Source organism: Osmerus mordax, chromosome 14, assembly GCF_038355195.1.
Source record: "Osmerus mordax isolate fOsmMor3 chromosome 14, fOsmMor3.pri, whole genome shotgun sequence".
NCBI lineage: Eukaryota > Metazoa > Chordata > Actinopteri > Osmeriformes > Osmeridae > Osmerus > Osmerus mordax.
The window spans coordinates 13,642,210-13,663,836 of record NC_090063.1 but is presented as its reverse complement, the minus strand read 5'-3'; the positions used below and the strand labels follow the sequence as shown (position 1 = coordinate 13,663,836).

The following is a 21,627-nucleotide window of genomic DNA, read 5'->3' as shown; positions in this document are numbered from 1 at the left end:
ATGCTGAAGACGATGAATCTGCTGTTTGTCCTGACAGTCTTATGGCGCGAGGCGCTCTGCGGTTCTCCCAGCGTTCAGATAGGTACGTAGTCCCTCTTCTCTGCTTTCCTCTTCTTCTAGCCATCTCTCCCTTTTTTATCATCCCCTTTCTTCTCTCTCTATCTCTCCCTCTGACTTACTTTTCCCCAGACGACGGGTGCTTAACCGAACCCGTCCGCCTTCACCATAAGAACGAGGCGCGAGGCCCTTTAATGTTAAACATCAAGACTGTTTTAACCCGACATGCCCCCCCCCCCGCGCCTCTCTCCACCCATTGCGGCTCTCTTTTTGAGAAAGGATTCAGATGTTAAATTAAAATATATATTATTATTATTTTGCTAACAATAAAATTAGCATGTTGCCTATAGTAACAGATGTGACTGAAGATGCGCAGTTGGCTTGTGTGTTTTCTGGGTGATATTTAAAACAGCCCATGGTAATACAATTATATATCTCCCCTCCTCCCCTCGGATATTCAGGGGGCTTGTTTCCTCGCGGAGCGGACCAGGAGTACAGTGCGTTCCGGATCGGGATGGTCCAGTTCGGGACGGCAGAGTTCCGCCTCACGCCTCACATTGACAACCTGGAGGTGGCCAACAGCTTTGCTGTGACCAACTGCTGTAAGTAGAAATCCCAGCTCTAACTGTAACAATCTTATTAATCCGTTCACCATGAAGATGGGGGCGTGAGAGGGTAGGCACTGATTTGAGTACTTCTCCCTCTTGCACTACCCACAGTAAGATGACGGCGTTTAATATTGCAGGCTCGCACGTATTTTAGCGCAGCGCGTTCCGCTCCAGTGATATCAGACTATTTAAGTTTAAATAAAACGCAAGGACGGGACAGAGAGTGCGTTCTTGACAAGCAATTAAAAGCCGGTCTATGCTTGCAGGTGCCCTGAATGTATGTAGGTCTGAATTATTTACCACAGCTGTTTTCTAGTCCATGCTGCATACTATGCATACTTGATTTTGGTGTTATTAAGCAATGTATGAAATAGGATTTACTACAAATTTTCCTTTGCATTCCAAAAGAAGGAAACACCGTATCACGGAAAGACTATTTAATATATTGTATGGCGACTAGTTTTTTCTCTATTCCAGCAATTTATATTAGCCTAGTCGATGCTAAGCAACCATTTCAACATTCTGTTTAACACACTATACAACTTTTTCATCTTGTGTAGCCTACACAAATGGCCTTATAGGTCAGACTTTTCAGTCTTATTTCTTGACTGGGGAGGGGCTTGCTAACTTTGTTATGTACAACTATAGCTCCTTCCTTTACATACTCTGGACATACATGACTAAGGATGATTATTACCTGGGAAAAAAATAAATAGTATTTCTTAAAAGCCACCCACCTTTAGACCTATAGGTCTCCTCTTTGACTATAGTGATAGTATACTGTGGTTCTGGTGGGTTGAGGTGGGTTGATGTGGGTCTGGTGGGTTGAGGTGGACTGATGTGGGTCTGGAAGGTTGAGGTGGGCTGCTGTGTTTCTGGTTGGTTGAGATGGGCTGCTGTGGGTCTGGGGGGTTGAGGTGGGCTGATGTGGGTATGGAGGGTTGAGGTGGGCTGGTGGGGTTTTGGTTGATTGAGGTAGGTTGCCGACCTTGAAGACTCAGTTCCTAATGGGGAATAACTTAAAACAGTTTTTGCACTCTGGGAAATCTTTCAACAAACTGCTGGCTTGCTATTAATACCTCCAAGGTTGCTTAAAAGGCAGAAATAGGAGATGGCAAACCAATAATCATGTAAATTGTCAGTTCATCTATAACTTCTGTAACTTGAGAAATTCTCAATAGAAAATCTAACTGACGGACCTGACTGAACATCTTTATCTAACATAACCCTAACTCCGACTGAACTAACTAGAACCATGACTGAACTACATCCACATCCAAGTACTACATAGTACTCCTTGACAGGTAGTGGGTGTTCAGATGGTAACAAGGCTTCACCGGCATTGGTCCGTACCATGACAACAAGGTGGTAAGCCCAACCCTAGTGGTGTTGTGGTTGCTGTGAGCATTGTCGTGTAGAACAAAATAAAAGGTCAGTGTCCACTAATGGTGTGACTGTAGTCTAGACTTTAGAGTTTATATACATTTCTCAGTGAGCTGAGTGGAAAGAGAGGAAATCCAGACACGAAATGGGACTAAAGAATAGATCAAAAACACAGAAATGGTCTCCTGCAAAGTACCTCTGAGGCATGATGCAGACAGAGCTTATTTTTATATTGAACACAGAAAATGGAAAACAGTTAGTATACTAAAAAGTAGGCAATTGAAAGAAAAAGGCAATCCTTGTACACTGTCTTAATATGGTCGTGAAAACCTTCCTCCTTTTCTTACCACAGAACAGGAGGAATACATAATAGGTAAAAAGGGGGCATACTTATATCACTGCAATACAGGAATGTTTTTCAATCAATACAGTAATATGAAGAAACAAAATAATACAATTATGGTATAATATGATACGGTAAGAATGATCTACTGACTGGCATTAACAAATTAACAGGCTGTGGAGGATGTTAGTGTTGTTATGTTAACTAGGTGGGAATGGTTGTGAGAGTTGTCATGGTCACAAAGATGTAGAGGCTGTGGATGTTGTTGTGGTAACTAGATGGTAGCGGTTGAAGGTGTTATGGTAACTTGATGGTTGAGGCTGTTGTCATGGTAACAAGATGGTAGAGGCTGCGAGTGTTGTCTTGGTAACAAGGATGTAGAGGGTGTGGGAATTGTCATGGTAACTAGATGGTAGAGACTGTGAGTATCCCAATGGTAACTGGTTGGTAGAGAATGTGAACGTTGTCATGGTAATAAGTAGGTTGCGACTGTGAATGTGGCAATGAAAGTGTAGAGACTGTGAGTGTTTTATGGAAATAAGAATGTCAATATTTTGGGTGTTTTGGTAACAAGGTGGTTGAGGCTGTGGATATTGTCGCTGTACCAGATGGTAGGGGTTGAAGGTTTTATCATGATGACGGTTATCATGATGGTGGAGGCTGAGTGTTGTCATGGTAACCAAGTGGTAGAGGTTGTGGTAAAAAGTTGGTAAAGGCTGTGAGTGTTGTGTTAACGACGTGGTAGAAGTTGTGGGTGTTGTTGTGGTAAAGCAAAGGTTGTAGAGGCTGTGAGTGTTGTGGTAATAAGGGTGTAGATGCTGTGTTGTGGTTACAAGGTGGTAGAGGCTGTGAGTGTTGTGGTAATAAGGGTGTAGATGCTGTGTTGTGGTTACAAGGTGGTAGAGGCTGCGGCTCTATGTGTGTGGAAGAGAGTGATGAAAACAGACCCTAACTGGAAGGCTGCCTGTCAGATTGCTTTTTCTAAAGGCCTCTGTTCTAAACAAATGGATGGTGGATCTGAATATATGCATGACTGTGTGTGGTTCTGTGTGTGTGTGGGGGGGGGTGATGGATGGGGGGTTATATATGTGTGTGTGTGTGTGTGGTAATGGGTCATGTGATTGTGTGCATGGGTATATGTGTTTCGGTGCGGTTATCTGTGTGTGGAAATGTGTGTGTGTGTTTACATGTGGCTGTGTGTGTGTGTGTGTTTGTATGTAGGGCAGCACTGAGCTTGGCGGCCATGTCTGTGCTGCAGTAAAGAAAAGGAGAAGGCCGATGGCACAGTGTTTAGAATGGCTGAGTGAGCGCCCATCCCCCCCCCTTACCCTCACCCCCTCACCCCCCCCCCACACACACACACACTCTCTTACTAAAGCTCCTCTCCACAGCCTTCATGCTGAAAGATTCTCTCACTCCACTTCCTCTTTTCCTCTCCATTTTCTCATCGCTGCTTCTCCCCCGATCCTCTCTGTGCTGCTTCATCAGTGGCAAGGAGCCTCAGATGATTTCATGTTGGACGCGCACACACGCTCGCACACGCGCTCACACACACACGAACGTGCGTGTATGTGTCTCGCACGCACGTACATGCATCCACACTAACAAACATGAGGTGAGTGTTTGTGTCATAACAACGCGGGAATCAGTGCATGTTTAACCTTCGGAGAATAAAGAACCAGGACATCTAAGTAGGACAGCTAAATATACACCTACTGTTGTGCACACACTCACGCATTCACGTACGCACATGGGCACACAGGCGCACATACACACACAAGTTCACACACGCTTCCACTAGTGCACACACACTCACACGCATCTCGACGCACACACATGCAGTGAGCGCACACACACTTGGAGGCTCAGGATTGATCAGCTGTGTGACAGAATCACAGACCTCCTCACGAGGCTCCGCATGGAGCGCTCCGACACCTGGAGAGGAGGAGCAGGAGAGAAGCAGGAGGAAGAGAGGGGGTGGAGAAAAGGAGAGGAACAAGAGGAGGAGAATAGGAGAGGAAGAGGGGGAGGAGAAGTGGAGCGCACGAGGGGGAGGAGATTAGGAGAGAAAGAGGGGGAGGAAGAGAGAAGAATGAAAGGAGGAGAAAAGAGAAGGAGGATGGGTCGTAGGAGGAGGTGAGAAGGAGGAGGAAGAGGGGGAGAACGATAGGAGAGGGGAGGAGGAGGAGAAGAATGGGGGTATGACAAATATGAAGTAGGAGTAGGAGGAGTAGGAGGAGGATGGGGAGGAGTAATAGGAGCCGATTGACATAAAGATGATTTTCAGAGTTATTCACTGACATCAAGCCTTTGTGTGTGTGTGTATGTGTGTGCGCTCGCGCGTGTGTGTAGTCTGCTCCCAATTCTCCAGAGGAGTGTACGCCATCTTTGGTTTCTACGATAAGAAGTCGGTGAACACCATCACATCCTTCTGTGAGACACTGCATGTGTCCTTCATCACTCCATCTTTCCCTGCCGATGGCCTCAACCAGTTCGTTCTGCAGATGAGGCCGGACATCAAAGGGCCTCTGATCAGCCTAGTGGAGTACTACAAGTGGGAGAGGTTCGCCTACCTCTACGACAGCGACAGAGGTGAGTTCTTCTGAGGAATTAGAACCACTACACTACTGCAAGTCGCTTTGGATAAAAGCGTCTGCTAAATGAATAAATGTAAATGTAAATGTACTGCAGTTCTAATCAGTGGTTCTACTGTAGGACCACTACAATACTGCGGTTCTAATCAGAAGTTGTCCAGGACTTCTACAACACTTTAGTTCTAATCAGTGGTTCTACTGTAGGAATACTACAGTGAAACAAGTATATACAGAAATGTTTTTTATCCGAGCCATGTGGTTTTGACGCAAGTGGCTGATTGGCTGGGCTGTGCAGGTCTGTGGTCTGATTGGCTGTGCTGTGCAGATCTGTGGTCTGACTGGCTGTGCTGTGCTGTGCAGGTCTGTCCACCCTGCAGGTGATCCTGGACACAGCAGCGGAGAGGAAGTGGGTGGTGACCGCCATCAATGTGGGTAACCTGAAGGACGAGAGGAAGGACGAGGCGTACCGCTCGCTGTTCCAGGATCTGGAGATACGCAAGGAGAGACGCATCATCCTGGACTGTGAGCAGGACAAAGTCAGGGACATCATGGAGCAGGTGGGTTAACATATCGTTGAACAGGTAGGAGTTAGGAGTTTATCGTAGAGTAGGTTGGAATTACAGTAGCAGTTGTATCCCAGAGCAGGTAGGAGTTATGATTAAGATAAAACAGAGCTAGTCAGAAGTAGGATTGAGAAATCATGGAGCAGGTAGAAGTTAGGGTTAGGGTATCATAGATCAGATAGGCGTCTGTGGGTTAAGGTTAAGATTACCACAAAAGGGTAGGACTACTACAGGTCATGCAGCCAATCGGAAAGGATTATTAATCTTTGTGGTCTCTCTGCCAGGTCATCACGATTGGTCGGCATGTGAAAGGGTATCACTACATCATTGCTAACCTGGTGAGTAGCTCCTCCCTTTAACACCTCTACTGTCTATGCAGTCCTGACTAGATAGTGACTGTGTGTGTTTTCAGGGTTTTGTGGATGGAGACCTGTCCAAGATCCAGTATGGGGGTGCCAACGTGTCGGGCTTCCAGATTGTGGACTTTGATGATCCACTGGTGTCCAAGTTTGACCAGAGATGGGAGGCTCTGGAGGAAAAGGAGTACCCTGGAGCAGACAACCGGATCAGGGTACACCTCAACCTTCCATCCCTGACCCCGCAGCCCTGACCCCTGATTCTCCCATCCCTGATCACTGAACCCCTCAGCCTGTACCTCTCTTAATTGCTAGAAGAAGCAACAGGAAGGGAGTCATTTCAAATCCAATCCAATTTTATTTGTGTAGCTCTTTTTACAAGCAATGTCACAGAGGGCTTCACATACGCCCACTGTACTGAAGTCAGACATTTTAATATGATTTACTGCCATGGTGCACGGCTGTATACGGTATATGGCTTGAAATCCAGTCAACCCTAGGTAACCCTCTTGCTCTGACCCTACCTCTCTGTCTCTGTCTCTGTCTCTGTCTCTGTCTCTCTGTCTCTGTCTCTCTCTCTCTCTCTCTCTCTCTCTGTCTCTCTCTCTCTCTCTCTCTCTCTCTCTCTCTCTCTCTCTCTCTCTCTCTCTCTCATCCCTATGGCCATATTTCTCCATCTCTCCCTTCATCTCTCTATCCCTTACTTTTTTGCAGTACACGTCGGCCCTGACCTATGACGCGGTTCAGGTGATGACAGAAGCATTCCGTTTCCTCCACAAACAGCGAATTGATTTCAGTAGGCGGGGCAACAATGGAGACTGTCTGGCCAATCCTGCAGTGCCCTGGGCGCAGGGGGTGGAGATAGAACGTGCGCTCAAACAGGTAAACTCAGGAGTAGCCAATCGGATGATTGGGGAAGGCATGGTCTGAAAGTCTTCTGGGGTGACTTGTGATTGTGCGTGTTTAGGTTCGGGTGGACGGGCTAACAGGGAACATCCAGTTTGACCAGTATGGGAAGAGAGTTAACTACTCAGTCAACGTCATGGAGCTCAAGACCAGTGGGCCAGTCAAGGTGCTGACCCTTACATTGACACACCTAATCCAAACCCTAACCTAGTCACAACCATGCTTCTGTGTGTGTTTACCTCAGTGTTTGTGTCTACCTTAGTGTATGTATGTTGATATTACTGTGTTGGTCTGGGTGTGGACATTCTGTGTGTTTGCTTACAGATTGGGTACTGGAATGAGGTGGACAAGATGGTGGTGACCAAATCAGATATTTTCCCCAACGAGTCCATGGGCATGGAGAACAAGACTGTCATTGTCACAACCATCCTAGTAAGTGTGTGTATGTGTCCTGTGTTAGCTAGTAATACAACACGATTAACAAGAGCCTTCCCAAGCTTATGTGTTGACGGCTGTATACACTGTGTAAAATGTGAGAGTGTGTTATTATGAATAACACTGCTGTTCATACTGTGTAAAGTATGTGTGAGAGAGTGGGTGCGTGAGACAGTGTGGGTGGGTGATATAATAGATACACATTTGCTCGTATTTCACACCATGTGTTTGTTGCAGGAAGCCCCCTATGTGATGATGAAGAAGAACTCTGAGTTGTTTCTCGACAACGAACGCTATGAAGGCTACTGTGTGGACCTGGCCGCCGAGATTGCTAAGCACTGTGGGATTCGTTACCAGCTGAGGATTGTGGGAGATGGGAAGTATGGAGCCAGAGACGCAGAAACCAAGATCTGGAACGGCATGGTGGGAGAGCTGGTGTATGGGGTGAGAGAACTTCAATAACTTTATTGACACAACCACATCAATACTAGCATAATATAATCATTCAAATTCAATAACTTTATTGACACAACCACATCAATACTATCATAATAGAATCATTCAAATTCAATAACTTTATTGACACAACCACATCAATACTAGCATAATAGAATCATTCAAATTCAATAACTTTATTGACACAACCACATCAATACTAGCATAATATAATCATTCAAATTCAATAACTTTATTGACACAACCACATCAATACTAGCATAATATAATCATTCAAATTCAATAACTTTATTGACACAACCACATCAATACTAGCATAATAGAATCATTCAAATTCAATAACTTTATTGACACAGCCACATCAATACTAACATAATAGAATCATTCAAATTCAATAACTTTATTGACACAACCACATCAATACTAGCATAATAGAATCATTCAAATTCAATAACTTTATTGACACAGCCATATCAATACTAGAGCATAATAGAATCATTCAAATTCAATAACTTTATTAACACAACCACATTGATATTAGCACAGTAGAATCATTCGGTTATCTTTATTAACACGACCACATCAACTCAAGCACAGAAACATTTTACTCCCCCCCCCCTCCTCTCCTCCCACACACACCCCTTCCAGAAAGCAGACATAGCGGTGGCCCCCCTCACCATAACGTTGGTCCGGGAGGAGGTGATAGACTTCTCCAAACCCTTCATGAGCCTGGGCATCTCCATCATGATCAAGAAGCCCCAGAAGTCCAAGCCCGGGGTCTTCTCATTCCTGGACCCACTGGCCTACGAGATCTGGATGTGCATCGTGTTCGCCTACATCGGCGTGAGCGTGGTGCTCTTCCTGGTCAGCCGCTTCAGCCCGTACGAGTGGCAGCTGGAGGAGTTTGAGGACGGCCAGCTGCCCACCACCGAGTCCACCAACGAGTTTGGGATCTTTAATAGTCTGTGGTTCTCTCTGGGTGCCTTTATGCAGCAAGGGTGCGATATCTCGCCAAGGTTGGTCTGGCGTCTGGTGCCCTCCGGTGGGCGCCTGGTGGCTGAGCGCTGTGAGCGGCCCCGCAATGCTCTGGTGCATGTATGTTGACCTCTTACTTTTGGGCTGCTGCTGACCTTGACCTCTGCTCTCTCCTCAGTGTGGGTGCTGTAAGAGGGGGAGGAGGTTGGATGGAAGAGCAGCCCAGAGTTAGGTTGGGGTCGTCATGGTGTCTTAACCCTGATGACCACTTCCTGTGGAGCTTACATGCACCAAGCAGGGGTCGTGAATGCATGATGTCACATCCTCTTCCTGCCTCTTGGAGGGGTACCGTGTTTTTGCTGCATATTCCCGTTTCTCTCTTCGATGCTACGGGATTACAAGGCTTCTTTCTTTCTATCTATCTGATCTATCCATCTATCTATTTACTCAATTTATTTTAGGACCCCATAGATGTTCGGTTCCTTGTCCTTTTGATCCTTTATATCTCCAGTGCAGAGGTGTGTGTGAGAGAGGTGCTGTCTATGAGAGTATGTTTCTTAGCGAGAGTGTGTTAGAGTGCTAGTATGAGTGTTTTTGTGAGAGTATGTATGAGTGTGTCTGTGAGTGTGTTTGTAAGAGTGTGTGTTTGCACATGTGTGCTTGTGAGAGAGCGTATGTGTGTGTCTGACTGTGGTGCCTCCCCCCCAGGTCTCTCTCGGGGCGTATCGTCGGGGGAGTGTGGTGGTTCTTCACCCTCATCATCATCTCGTCCTACACGGCCAACTTGGCCGCCTTCCTGACGGTGGAGAGGATGGTGTCTCCCATCGAGGGAGCCGAGGACCTGGCCAAGCAGACCGAGATCGCATACGGGACCCTGGACTCAGGATCCACCAAGGAGTTTTTCCGGGTGGGTTTACAATCAGGAAAGCGGTAAAACGTCAGGGTAAAACGTCAAGTTACTTTGTCCATAACCCTGTATATCTCTGAACAGAGGTCAAAGATTGCGCTGTTTGACAAGATGTGGCAATACATGAAGAGTGCGGAGCCGTCTCCGTTTGTCAAGAAGACGGCCGAAGGCGTTCTCAGAGTCAGGAAGTCCAAGGGGAAGTACGCCTACCTGCTGGAGTCCACCATGAACGAGTACATCGAGCAGAGGAAGCCCTGTGATACCATGAAGGTGGGAGGGAACCTGGACTCCAAAGGCTACGGCATCGCCACTCCCAAAGGATCTCCATTAAGGTGGGTGGAATAGTATAACAATGTTCTGTATGTTGTTATAGTATCCCACCTACCCTGATGTCAGCCTGGTTTGTATCCCCCTGTGTGACGCTCAGCTAGAGCAGGACTACATTACCCAGAGGTCTGTGGGGCTGGTCACATTCAACCCCGGCAGTACCTACTCAATGGTCTGTCTTGGAGCAGAAACAACTGATTGGCTGAGTAGAGAATGTGTCAGGTAATGCCTGGGTTGTGAGTGGACCAGCCAAACGGGATCTGGGTTAGGATTAGTAATATTTATAACAGTAGAGTTAGTCCAGATGAGTAAAATGTATACAAGTAAAGGTAGTCCAGATTAGTAACAGTTATAACAGTGGAACAAGTCCAGATTACTAACATGTATAGCAGTGGATATAGTCTGGTTTAGTAACATTTATAACAATGGAGATAGTCAGGTGATGGCACCTAGTGTTAACTGCTAATATTAGATGAACTGGTGGAAAGTTAAAACAATGTGCATGCATTTGTGTGTGTGTGTATATATGTCTCTGTGTGTGTATGTGTCTGCGTCAGTGTGTGTGTGTGTGTGTGTGTGTTTGTTAGTGTGAAAGTAGATGAGAGGACTGTGGTTGCATGCCTGTTGTGTATTTGCTCATTTGAATGATGTTTCTCTCTGTCTTTCAGATGATGATTTGATGTTATGTTATTAGTATTGTTATATTGCAGATATAACTGTATTGTTTATTGGTTATTACATAGTTGTATGGTGTTAACATGTTAAAGCTACTCTAGCCCTCTATACACTACTGTGTAGCTGCCTACTCCCCAATAGATGAGCCTAATAGGTCACTAATGCTATCGTGTCAAGCTTATCCTGATGCTAATGCTAAAGGCTAATGATGACATTAAGGGTAATGCTAACTGCTGATGCTAATGCTAATGGCTAAAGACTAATAATGACATTAAAGGTAATACTAACTGCTGTTGCTAATGCTAATGGCTGGACCTGGCTCGGGGAACAGATCTGTCACTCACCCTGTCTCACCAGTATGTTTTATCGTTTCAAGAAATGCGGTTAACCTTGCAGTACTAAAACTGAATGAACAAGGCCTGTTGGACAAATTGAAAAACAAATGGTGGTACGACAAGGGAGAGTGCGGCAGCGGAGGAGGTGAAAGCAAGGTTAGCCTCGTCACAAGACAACTGGGTAACTACAGGCTATGGAGTAGGCAGCACACACACGGCGCATCTCACGCAAACACACACATATTGAGCCCAAAGAGTCTGCCCCACCACCCTGGGATTGTCAAAGGTCACAGGGTTTGGCTCTACATGGGAGGGGGACAGGACAAATATAGAGGGGTGTATGTCTAGGAGGATCTATATCTAGGACTAGGTCTTTAACTAGGTCATTATCTGGGAGGGTCTATGTCTAGGTCGTTTTTATCTTGGTGGGTCTATAAGTAGGTCTACATCAAGGAGAGTCTATATTTAGATGGTCTGTATCTATGGGGTGTATATCTAGTGTATCAAGGGAAAGGGCATAGATATAGAGTGGGCAGAGAGGGCGCGCCGCTGATTGTCCTGCCTACTCAAGGTGATGCGCTGGTGCCCGTCTGGTTGGGTAAATTCTAGAATCACTCAGACCACATGGAGCACCTCCGCCAATCGCCACACTACTAGAGTCTAATGTAATAATAACATAATATAACATTGATAATGTTATTTATGTTATTTTCCACGGGAAGAACGCCAGTAAACCTTGCGGTATTGAAACTCAGTGAGCAAGGAGTCTTAGACAAGCTGAAAAACAAATGGTGGTACGATAAAGGTGAATGTGGATCCAAGGACTCTGGAAGTAAGGTTAGTCGCTGCAGGTTCTGTGTGAAACATACACACACACTAATGCAAGCACACACACGCTTACACACACACTAATGCAAGCACACACACGCTTACACATAGACTAATGCAAGTATACACACTCTAATACAAACACAGAAATACACTAACACATACATACTAACACACAAACACTAATGCAAGCTTACATAAACTAACACAACACATACACACTCATAACACATTAGTACTCACACACACAGTAGCTACACTCACTCACACACACACATGCATGCACCCATCACTCACACACACACACACACACACACTCAAACACACGTGTCTGTTAGTGTGGTCAGTGGGTATAAAGCATGGCTAGCTGTGGAGCACTCACAAGATGCACCGTCACTGTGCATGAACTGTTGTCTAAAATAGAGCAGGTTGTATGTAACACAACACACACACACACACACATACACACAGAGTCTTCTCTTTACGAGAGCAGCCATGTGTGAAATATAGCCTGTGGACCAGACAGTGAGATGATTAGTTTTTTGGATGTGTGAAATGTGGCAGCCTTCCAGTATGTCTTCTGTTCAGTATATTCTGCCTGTCTCAAAACTTGACCTTGCCCTGCCTCATGCATTTGTATGTGTGTGTGTGTGTGTGTGTGTGTGTGCGTGTGCATGTGTGTGTATGCTTGACCTGTGTGCGTGCTTTTGGTGTTTGTGTGCATGTCTATATGTGTATGTGTGTGTGTATATGTGTGTGTGAATGTGTGTGTATGTGTGTGTATGTGTGTGTGAATGTGTGTGTGAGAGTTTGTGTGTGTATGCATGTATATCTATCTATGTGTGTATGTGTGTGTGTGAGAGTTTGTATGTGCACGTATGTATATGTATGTGTGCTTGTATGCATGTGTGTATGTATGTGTGTGTGTGTCCTGCAGGAGAAGACCAGTGCTCTGAGCCTGAGCAACGTGGCAGGAGTGTTCTACATCCTGGTTGGGGGCCTGGGTCTGGCCATGCTGGTGGCCCTGGTGGAGTTTTGCTACAAGAGCCGAGCCGAGGCCAAGCGCATGAAGGTGGCGCAGACTCCCCAGAATACACTCCCTACTTCCTCGCAGAATTCACAGAATTTTGCCACTTATAAGGAAGGGTACAACGTGTATGGAATCGAAAGTGTAAAAATCTAGGGGGTAGGGAAGATGTCCTGATCTCATGTCAGCCAGCCAGTCACACCTCATTCACTTCCTGTCCTCTGCTCTCCGCTCCCGTGCTGTACTCTGTCCTTCCTCCATCTATCTCCTTTTACCTGTCCACTTCTCTATCCATCCTCTCCTCTGTCTTTCGTCTCTTCACTTCTCTCCTCCTCTCTTCTCTCCTCCTCTCTTCTCTCCTCCTCTACTCTCTTCTCCTCTCCTCACTTCTCTCCTCCTCTCTTCTCTCCCCCTCTTCTCCTCCTCTACTCTCTTCTCCTCTCCTCACTTCTCTCCTCCTCTCTTCTCTCCTCCTCTCTTCTCTCCTCCTCTCTTCTCTCCTCTCTTCTCTCCTCCTCTCTTCTCCTCTCCTCTCTTTTCTCCTCCTCTCCTCTCTTCTCTCCTCCTTTCTTCTCCTCTCCTCTCTTCTCTCCTCCTCTCTTCTCCTCTCCTCTCTTCTTTTCTCTCCTCACTCCTCTCCTCCTCTGACGCTCCTCTCCACTGCCATGTTCCACCATGTTGCTGAGGAGAGGCAGTTCAGCCAACCCACTGGCTGTGATGACGTTGTTCTGACCCGACTCAGCCAAGTGGCTCTCCATGTGGTCGTCATGCTTATGTTGACATAGTTTTGTCGTCATGGTTATTGTCTGTGTGAGGTGGCTTCAGCCACCTTCTGATCACATGACTATTCGCCTTGCATCAGTTTACATACTCATACACATTCTACATATGTTTGGTGTACATCATTCTATTTACATACTCTACATATACTACTTTATTCTACATCAGTGGTTCCCAAATCAAAGGTCACAGCCTGAAAAATTAAGTCTTATTTAAAACCCGATCTGAGCTGATGTGGCAGAATGCTGCAGAACATTTCCATTGCCCAGTACAGCATAGACTTGGTTTCTGAATCACCCTCATTCTACACACAAGGTGTAAGTTGAGCTAGTGATGTAATTAACTTTTCTAATCTCTCTTCTATTATAATGGATTGGAATAGATTTTTAAAGCCCTGCCCCCATTACAATTGTTTAAATTGTGGTCGCTGGCCAAAACAGTTTGGGAATCCCTACTTTGCATACTTTAATACATACATTAATGCATAGCTTACATCATTCTACATACATGCTTCCATACATGACTACTCTATTGTGTGGAGTAGAGCTAACACTAACAGACTTGTTTCTGTGTGTGTGTTTCTGCTTTTTGTGTTTGCATTGTGTGCTTGTGTGTGTATGTGTATGCGTGTGTGTGTTATCAGATGACGTTTACTGATGCCATGCGGAGTAAGGCCAGGCTGTCCATTACTGGTTCGTCGGGGGAGAATGGGCGTGTCCTGACTCCGGACTTTCCCCGTGCTGTGCCCTACCTCCGCCCCGGATTACCAATGAGTCTCAGCATGACTGACCTGTCCTGACCCCGCCCTCAGAGTGCCTTATGCCTGACAGCCAATCAACATGCTTCTGTCCTGCAGAGACCTCCCTCAAAACGTGCATAAGCCAATCATGACCTTTAGCCAACCAATCATGTCCAGACAACTACACTCCCCGTGACAGACTGACAGGTCATTTGTCCAATTCCATATCCAGGTTTAGTCAGAACACACCCCACTTTGGTCAAATAAAACCAACTGTTGTTGCCAAGCAATCTCCATAGCAACTAATCCATGATGAGAATACCCAATTCAAGCACACAATACTTAATAATCTGCAGCAAAATGGGATTTTCTAAATAACCGATAAAAAATATATAAAAACAACTGGATTTAAAAAAACGTTTTTCACGGACTACTCAACTAACCTGCTTCCATGAACTGTGTCAGTACCAGAAGGTCAGGGAGGGAACAGGTGCCAACCTGGACTGTCTGGCGGAGGACTGGAGGCACTTGAACATTACTCTCAAAAATGTGTACATATGAGAAAGAATAGGTATACAAATACTGATAGTAATAATTATTTTAATGCTTGCTCTGATCCCCAACCAGTAGAGACTAGTAGAACCTGAGAGATGCATGGACCAGACAGCTACTGATGCCATATGACCTACTGATGCCAAGAGGGCTTTGCCAAAAGAGAACAGAAACAGAAAGAGTGCCAAAAGGTGTGTGAAGAGAACAAACACGAGCTCCTGATGTTCAACCCTGCTGAAGCGGAGCCGATAGGAACTGCTGAAGTTCAAGTCTGCTGAAGCAGAGCCAATAGGAGCTCCTGATGTTCAATCCTGCTGAAGTAGAGCCAATAGGAGCGCCCACCATTCTAAGACCCTCTAATAAGTTAACTCTTTACTTTCACAGCATATAACTTTTTATGACAGTAATGATGATCATCATACGAGGAAGAAGAAGATATGTGTAAAGATGAGGTTGATGATGATGGTAGTGGTGATGATGAGGATGTTGGTAGTGATGGTGGTGGTGATGATATTGATGACAATGATCATGTTGATGTCTGTCAGTATAATGCATGCATGTTTATCTGCTTCATTCACTTTGATCATACGTACTATTGCCACCAAGATGACGTCATACAGTGTGTCCTCTTTCTACCCATGTCTTAGTATTTTAAGGTTTATTTAATATATGATAAATCATCAGATAATTAATACCATGTAGGTAATATTGATAATATGGTTATAACAGATATGATAGATATATTCATAAATGTGCTAAACACTTTTCTATTTGCCAAACTGTGGAACTCACTAGTGTTGGACACATGACCACAGCACAGCTGTGATCATGTCCACAACCAGTGTGTGTGTGCATGTAAAAAGTATGTTTGTGTGTGTGCTTGCTACTTGTGTATGTGTGTGTGTGTGTTTTGTGTGTGTGTGTGAGTGTGTGAGTGTGAGAGAGATGAAGGTGACCTTGCACAGGAGACTCAGCACAAAGGAGCTCCACACAGAGTGTTTGATGTAATCTCTGTCTGAAACACCTGCTCACTCTGCTGTGATCAGTCTTACTCTGTATTTATCACTACCATTACTGTTCACAGTAAAAGTCATTCTCAAATGCGTTTTGTAACTGGAATGTGTGCTAACTGGTTTATTTTTCGGACTGTTTTTGAAATAAAAATTGTCATAACCCTCATTAGTTCTGCATCATTGTCCAGGGCACAAATGCTTTACCACAAACCCAGGCGTAGATCAACTTTGATCAACTTTCAGAAAAACTGAAACATCCCTGACAGCATTTAGTCCTGGAAATGCGGCTACATTGGAAACAATTATTTGTATTTATTCCATTAAGCTTATCTTAAGATATCCATTTCCCCCAAAGTGTTTCCTTTGTATAATAATTAGTTGCATTTAATTCCACAAACTGAAGAAAACAAAGCTACTGTAATTACATGGGTTATCTAATGTGTACCTAGGCTACTATGAATATATTACATATGTCTGGAGAGAAGGAAAAAAACACGTCTGATAGATCTCGTTGTTTTACGTTGGTGCAATAAGTCTGTGTTATGACCAATTTAGCTGAAAAAACACAATTTCAGCACCACTCCCTACATACACTCCCCACACACACTCGGGTGTGTAAATGACTTACATCCAACAATAATTATATAAAAATAATGGTATTAATCTTACATATTTGACACATATGCTCTCAGGGAGCAGTGACAGTGAGAAACATAGACACTCATGCAGGATTGTCCACTGAAGAAATTGGTTCTCTGCATTTTCCCATATCATGCTGTCCTTTTTTCAATGGCGCCTTCGTGGTTTGGCACCGGCACAAGGGATGGACATCAGTTTGGCACTGGAGCAGCGGCTGGTGTAGCTGCAGGTGTGGCAGAGTCAAGTTGGATGGTAAAGCTGGCGCACCAAAAGTACGTATGTCGGGCAGCACGGCATTGATGAGATGAGATAATGTAGTGCCAGGTGCCCAAGGTGGTGCTGCCATGATGGGACCTGAGATAGGTGACAGGATGACATTTAGAAGAGGCTGGTTGTTCATAGCAACGCCATCGATGCGCAGGGCACACCTCTGTGCCTGTGTTGAGGGTGGGTGAGGTTGGAGGTCGTAGACGATATTCCCCCGGAGAGGCTTAGCCTTGGTCTCTACAGCAAGTTGGATGATTGATGTCACAGTGTCGGTACGCGCTCCATGAGCTGCCTTCGAGCGACCATTGGTGGACCTTCGAGAGACCTTCAAGCTGTGTCAAACCTTGGCCGGCTGGTTTGACACTACCTCTGTCAGCTGACGGGGCACCACCTTGGTCGGCTGATGGGGCATCACCTTGATTGGCTGAAGGGGCACCTTGGTCTGTCGCCGTTTTATCTCAATAGTGAAGGAGGTCACAGAGAGCAGTGCAGGCCTGCTGACTGATGGACTGTCTACAGGCGGTCGGACTGGTTCCTGTTGGCTGTTGAGTCTTCAGTCCCAGCTGGGTTGAGGAAGTGAGCTCGCAGGCTCCACCTCTCTGATAGACATCTGACATTTGTTTAGGTCTGGTCTATAGCCTAACCTTCATTTTTTTTTATCTGTGTCTATGAGACTGCAAAGTAGATTCATTATTTGTGTTGATCCATGTAAGGGTAGGCTATTATCAGTGCATTACTCACCTCAGTTCAAGACGCAAATGATTTGAAATTATGTTTAGAATGTTATACAGGTATATGTCTAGATTATATTGTTTTACTTATGCTACAGGCCGATCAACCGTAAGCACTACAGATCGATCAACTGTAGGCAATACATCCTGATCGTTAATAAATAACTTATTATGACGCTATCATGTTTAACGGTTAGATTTTTTTTGTCAGGATTGGTCTTGTTTTGACTCAACATCAATGATCAAATATTCAATAATTGATATGGTAGAAAGCAAAATGTGGTATTCAAATGACAACATTTTTTACCTGAAATATTTTCGAAACATCTGTAAAACGAAATAAACTGGAAATAAAGCTACCCACAAGATAGCGCAATGCCACTAGGGATTTTACATGGGGCTATTTTATTTTTATTTTTTCGTGTAGGCTGCTGTAGAAAGTCAAGGCACTTGGATTTATGTGGGGGGAAACAGTTTCTAAATCAAAGATACCTAATGTAACGACTGGGCGTAACCACAGACTTGTTGACCAATCGGTGCTTTCGTTGGGCCACGTTGCCTAAAGACACGTTTACAACGCATCATCACATCGAAAACAAATATGTCAGCCTTCGATGTAGTTTGGGCATAAGAAGAAGGAAGGTTTAGCAGAATAACAAAAGCTTTATCGAAGGTTTAATACTTGATAAAATGGTAATTTTTTAAGGATAACCGATATGTGTCTGTCAAGTCTAGATAGTGCTGTATAAGATTAAGTAGCCATATGTGAAAATAGCTAGCAGCAAGCGAGCTAGTTTCACTGAATCTAAGCAACCTATCTCTATCTAACGTTGTGTCAGTCTGGTTCCGTCCGAGTGCTCTCTATGATCATTCAAACATCTTCAATCAACGTGTTATTCCCATATTTGTTGCTCTCTCACTTGCTCTAACTATCCTTTCAAGGTTGTCTGTGACTCAATCATCTTGCGAGTGAAAGGTCCTCTGGAGTTGAAGTGCCAGCTGGATAGCACCAAAGGTTAATTGAGCCAGTTAGAGTGCACTTTTAGTTGTTTGTGTTGTATTTATTTACACAAATTATGACAGATACGTACATAATACATACATAACCCTGACTCAACATGTACGAATTAATGCGATGTCCACTACTTTAGAATCGAGTACTGTTCTATTCTAAGTGACGTATTATTTGTATTCTTTCAGTGCCACACATACAATCGATGATCAACAAAACTTTTGAGGGGCTCTGCTCCAAAGTGAAATCAGATTCCCTCGTCTTAAACGTTTGTAATAGTCCAGTCTTTATCTGGCCTAATAAAGATGTATTCGCAAAATCTGAGAACATTACGGCTAACACATCGTGCATGGATCTTCTACACTTCCAGTAAGTAAACCATAAAGACATACTGATGTCTGCATTGTATTCAAATGTAATTTTTAATGAAGTATGATTTTACATGAAAGTAAATTATCTCCACTTTCTATTTTTAGGATGGATCAGGAAAGCACTAGCAAGAAATCAGGGAAAAAGAAAGGAAAAAAGAATGTAACTGCAAAAGTTTTTCAAATGATTATCTTTTATATATTCTTCTAACTTACACAAGACGCAGCCTCACATGCATGCGTCTGTGTTCGTTTCAAGAGCATCATAAACATGAACCTGATGACCGAGGTGACGGAGCCAGTCCTCTCCTCAGCCCCTGTGCTGCACAGAAGCACAAAGCACCACTTCATCCACACAATCCTACCCATGGACTGTGTGGTCACTGTGCCTATTGATGAGACTCTCAAAGTGTATGACATTCCAATTTCTTCATGGTTTGATTTTGACAGAACCTCATTTGAAATTGCATTAATTAATTGCCATACAGAGCACGCAGTAAGCAGGAAAGTTGTTTTGGACTTTATGATTGACTATTGTTTTTGTCTTCCTTCCATGCCTGCAGTGCATGTGGACGCCTGATGGGGGCGCTGAGCAGCCAGCTGTGTGATATGCAGACTGTAACCCTGCAGCACATGAAGGAAACGGTCCTCTTGGTGCCACAGGCATTCCATTTCCTCCTGCCTGAACCCACAGGACTGGTGACTGTGATCTACCCTGCCGGGGTGCCAGACTCTCAGCTGGATGTCGTTCGAAAGGTGTCCTTCTGTATTCTGAAAACCATAGATAATGTGTAAAGAAACAGAAAAAATGTGATCCTAAGTGTATAGGTAATATTTTGTTTTAGATTATTTTTCTACGTGGCATTTAGAAGTTTTTTTTGTCTCTGTGTAGGAGTTGCATCATCGGTTTGAGCTACCAGATGATAAACCTTATCTAAAAAGAGCCAATGCCTTCCACTTCCCTGATGAGCCCTACAAAGATGGCTACCTCAGAACCCCTCATGTTAACCTTAATCACCCCACTCTGGAGAACGGCAAGGTCAGTCCACTATTGGACATGTCTTCACAAGCACATGCTCATTAACATGTTTACTCACCGATAAATACCCACCAGTGGGTTCTGAGGACCAATCAGTAGTTACACAGAGTTCTCATGCTTAATGAAACCAAAGCGTACAAATCCTTGATCTTCTATCTCTATGTACAATTTGTACGTCTCTTTGGAAAAAAGTGTGAAAGAAATGTATCTGAATATGTGCAGGGATTTCCTAATCACATGTGAATTCATGAAGCCATGTGTCTATTTGAGGCCTTGTAAACCATTTCCCTCCAGCTGTATCTGGTCCAGGGGGTGTATTGCTACCACCACTACATGCAGGATCACATGGATGATAACGGCTGGGGCTGTGCCTACCGCTCCCTCCAAACCATCTGCTCCTGGTTCCTGTACCAGGGCTACGTGGAACGAGCTGTGCCCACTCACAAGGAGATACAACAGGTACAGAGATGCAGCGTTGTAAGTTCTGTAAGGGAATTTCCCAGAAGATTTGGTAGAAGTTGAACAGGTATGCTAGTGCCAGAATGGTGTCAAGTATAGACCTACCTAGCTAGGCTGTGGATACAATTAGGCTATTATAGGGTCATTGTGGGGATTATGTAACTCTAGAGTGACGTTTCCTCAATGATATTTGCACCCAAAAAGAACATTGGCATTGTCCGTTTATTGATTTGGGTTTTTTGTTCCCAAGGCCTTGGTGGCTGTTGGAGACAAGCAGGACAACTTTGTGGACTCTCGCCAGTGGATCGGCTCTATCGAGGTCCAGGCTGTTCTTAACCAGCTCCTGGGAGTCACCTCCAAGATCATGTTTGTCAGGTTAGAAACCCAGAGTGTTTTTACGTTCGTGTGTCTCTGTTTGTGTGATCAAATTTGGGACTAAGACATCTGTTTTAAAAGATGTTGTTTTTGTTTTTCTCTCAGCCAAGGTTCTGAGTTGGCCTCAAAAGGCAGAGAATTGGCCAACCACTTCCTGGAAGAAGGAACTCCTGTCATGATTGGTTAGGAAATGTATCTTATTCATAAGGAATTAGTTAAGAATGTAAACCATTATTACTTTATTACGTATTTTGCATTATTACTGCAGATCAAAATGAATCAATAGAATACGAAAACAAACATACATTTAGTTTTTTCTTTTGTCTCTATGACTAGGTGGTGGTGTTTTAGCACACACTATCTTAGGCGTGTCGTGGAGTGAGACCAGCGGTCACATTCGCTTTCTTATCCTGGACCCACATTACACTGGGGCTGAGGACCTGCAGGTCATCACAGACAAGGTAATAGGAAACTTAAAAGTTCAAACAGTAAGAAGCTTTGGACTGGCAAAATGTCTGACCCCTTTTATTTAATATAATTATCTTTAGAAGCTGAAGCCAATGTTAAATATTCTTTTAATTTGAATTGCAGGGCTGGTGTGGTTGGAAGGGACCTGAATTCTGGGATCAGAATGCCTACTACAATCTGTGTCTGCCTTTGAGACCAAAGACCATCTGAGTTTTGTCCTCAGTTAACAATTTTTTTTTCATGTGTGCCACAGAAAAAATAAAAATGTAATATGGAAAATGTAAAAATAAACAACCTGTAATTAAAGGAAATGTGATGTAGGGTACACTGTAACACACACAGGCTACACTTTTCTCCAGACTTTAAAAGCTCTTTATTTTCTTTAATGTTGGTAAACTGTACTAATACTA

General features: G+C 44.3%; 2 protein-coding genes across 3 annotated transcripts; both read left to right on the top strand.

Moving 5' to 3' along the window:
* Positions 1 to 14,354, top strand: gria2a (glutamate receptor, ionotropic, AMPA 2a). Of its 2 annotated transcripts, none has more exons than XM_067249783.1 (16): positions 1 to 82; positions 519 to 659; positions 4,744 to 4,983; positions 5,346 to 5,542; positions 5,833 to 5,886; positions 5,961 to 6,119; positions 6,619 to 6,786; positions 6,872 to 6,976; positions 7,135 to 7,242; positions 7,483 to 7,689; positions 8,350 to 8,717; positions 9,385 to 9,583; positions 9,668 to 9,915; positions 11,643 to 11,757; positions 12,686 to 12,820; positions 14,199 to 14,354. In XM_067249783.1, exons 1-16 carry the CDS (start codon positions 1 to 3, stop codon positions 14,352 to 14,354), a joined length of 2,682 nt encoding a protein of 893 aa, XP_067105884.1. The 2 variants fall into 2 exon arrangements, with proteins under 2 accessions (XP_067105884.1, XP_067105883.1); XM_067249782.1 differs by lacking the exon at positions 11,643 to 11,757 and adding an exon at positions 10,962 to 11,076.
* Positions 14,355 to 18,084: 3,730 nt separating this feature from the next.
* Positions 18,085 to 21,554, top strand: ufsp2 (ufm1-specific peptidase 2). The gene is made up of 12 exons (XM_067249784.1): positions 18,085 to 18,189; positions 18,439 to 18,511; positions 18,697 to 18,877; positions 18,985 to 19,039; positions 19,136 to 19,287; positions 19,440 to 19,632; positions 19,769 to 19,915; positions 20,210 to 20,374; positions 20,625 to 20,749; positions 20,855 to 20,931; positions 21,086 to 21,210; positions 21,341 to 21,554. The coding sequence occupies exons 1-12, from the start codon at positions 18,187 to 18,189 to the stop codon at positions 21,425 to 21,427; spliced, it is 1,383 nt and encodes a 460-aa protein (XP_067105885.1). The 5' UTR covers positions 18,085 to 18,186; the 3' UTR covers positions 21,428 to 21,554.
* The last annotated feature ends 73 nt before the right edge of the window (positions 21,555 to 21,627 follow it).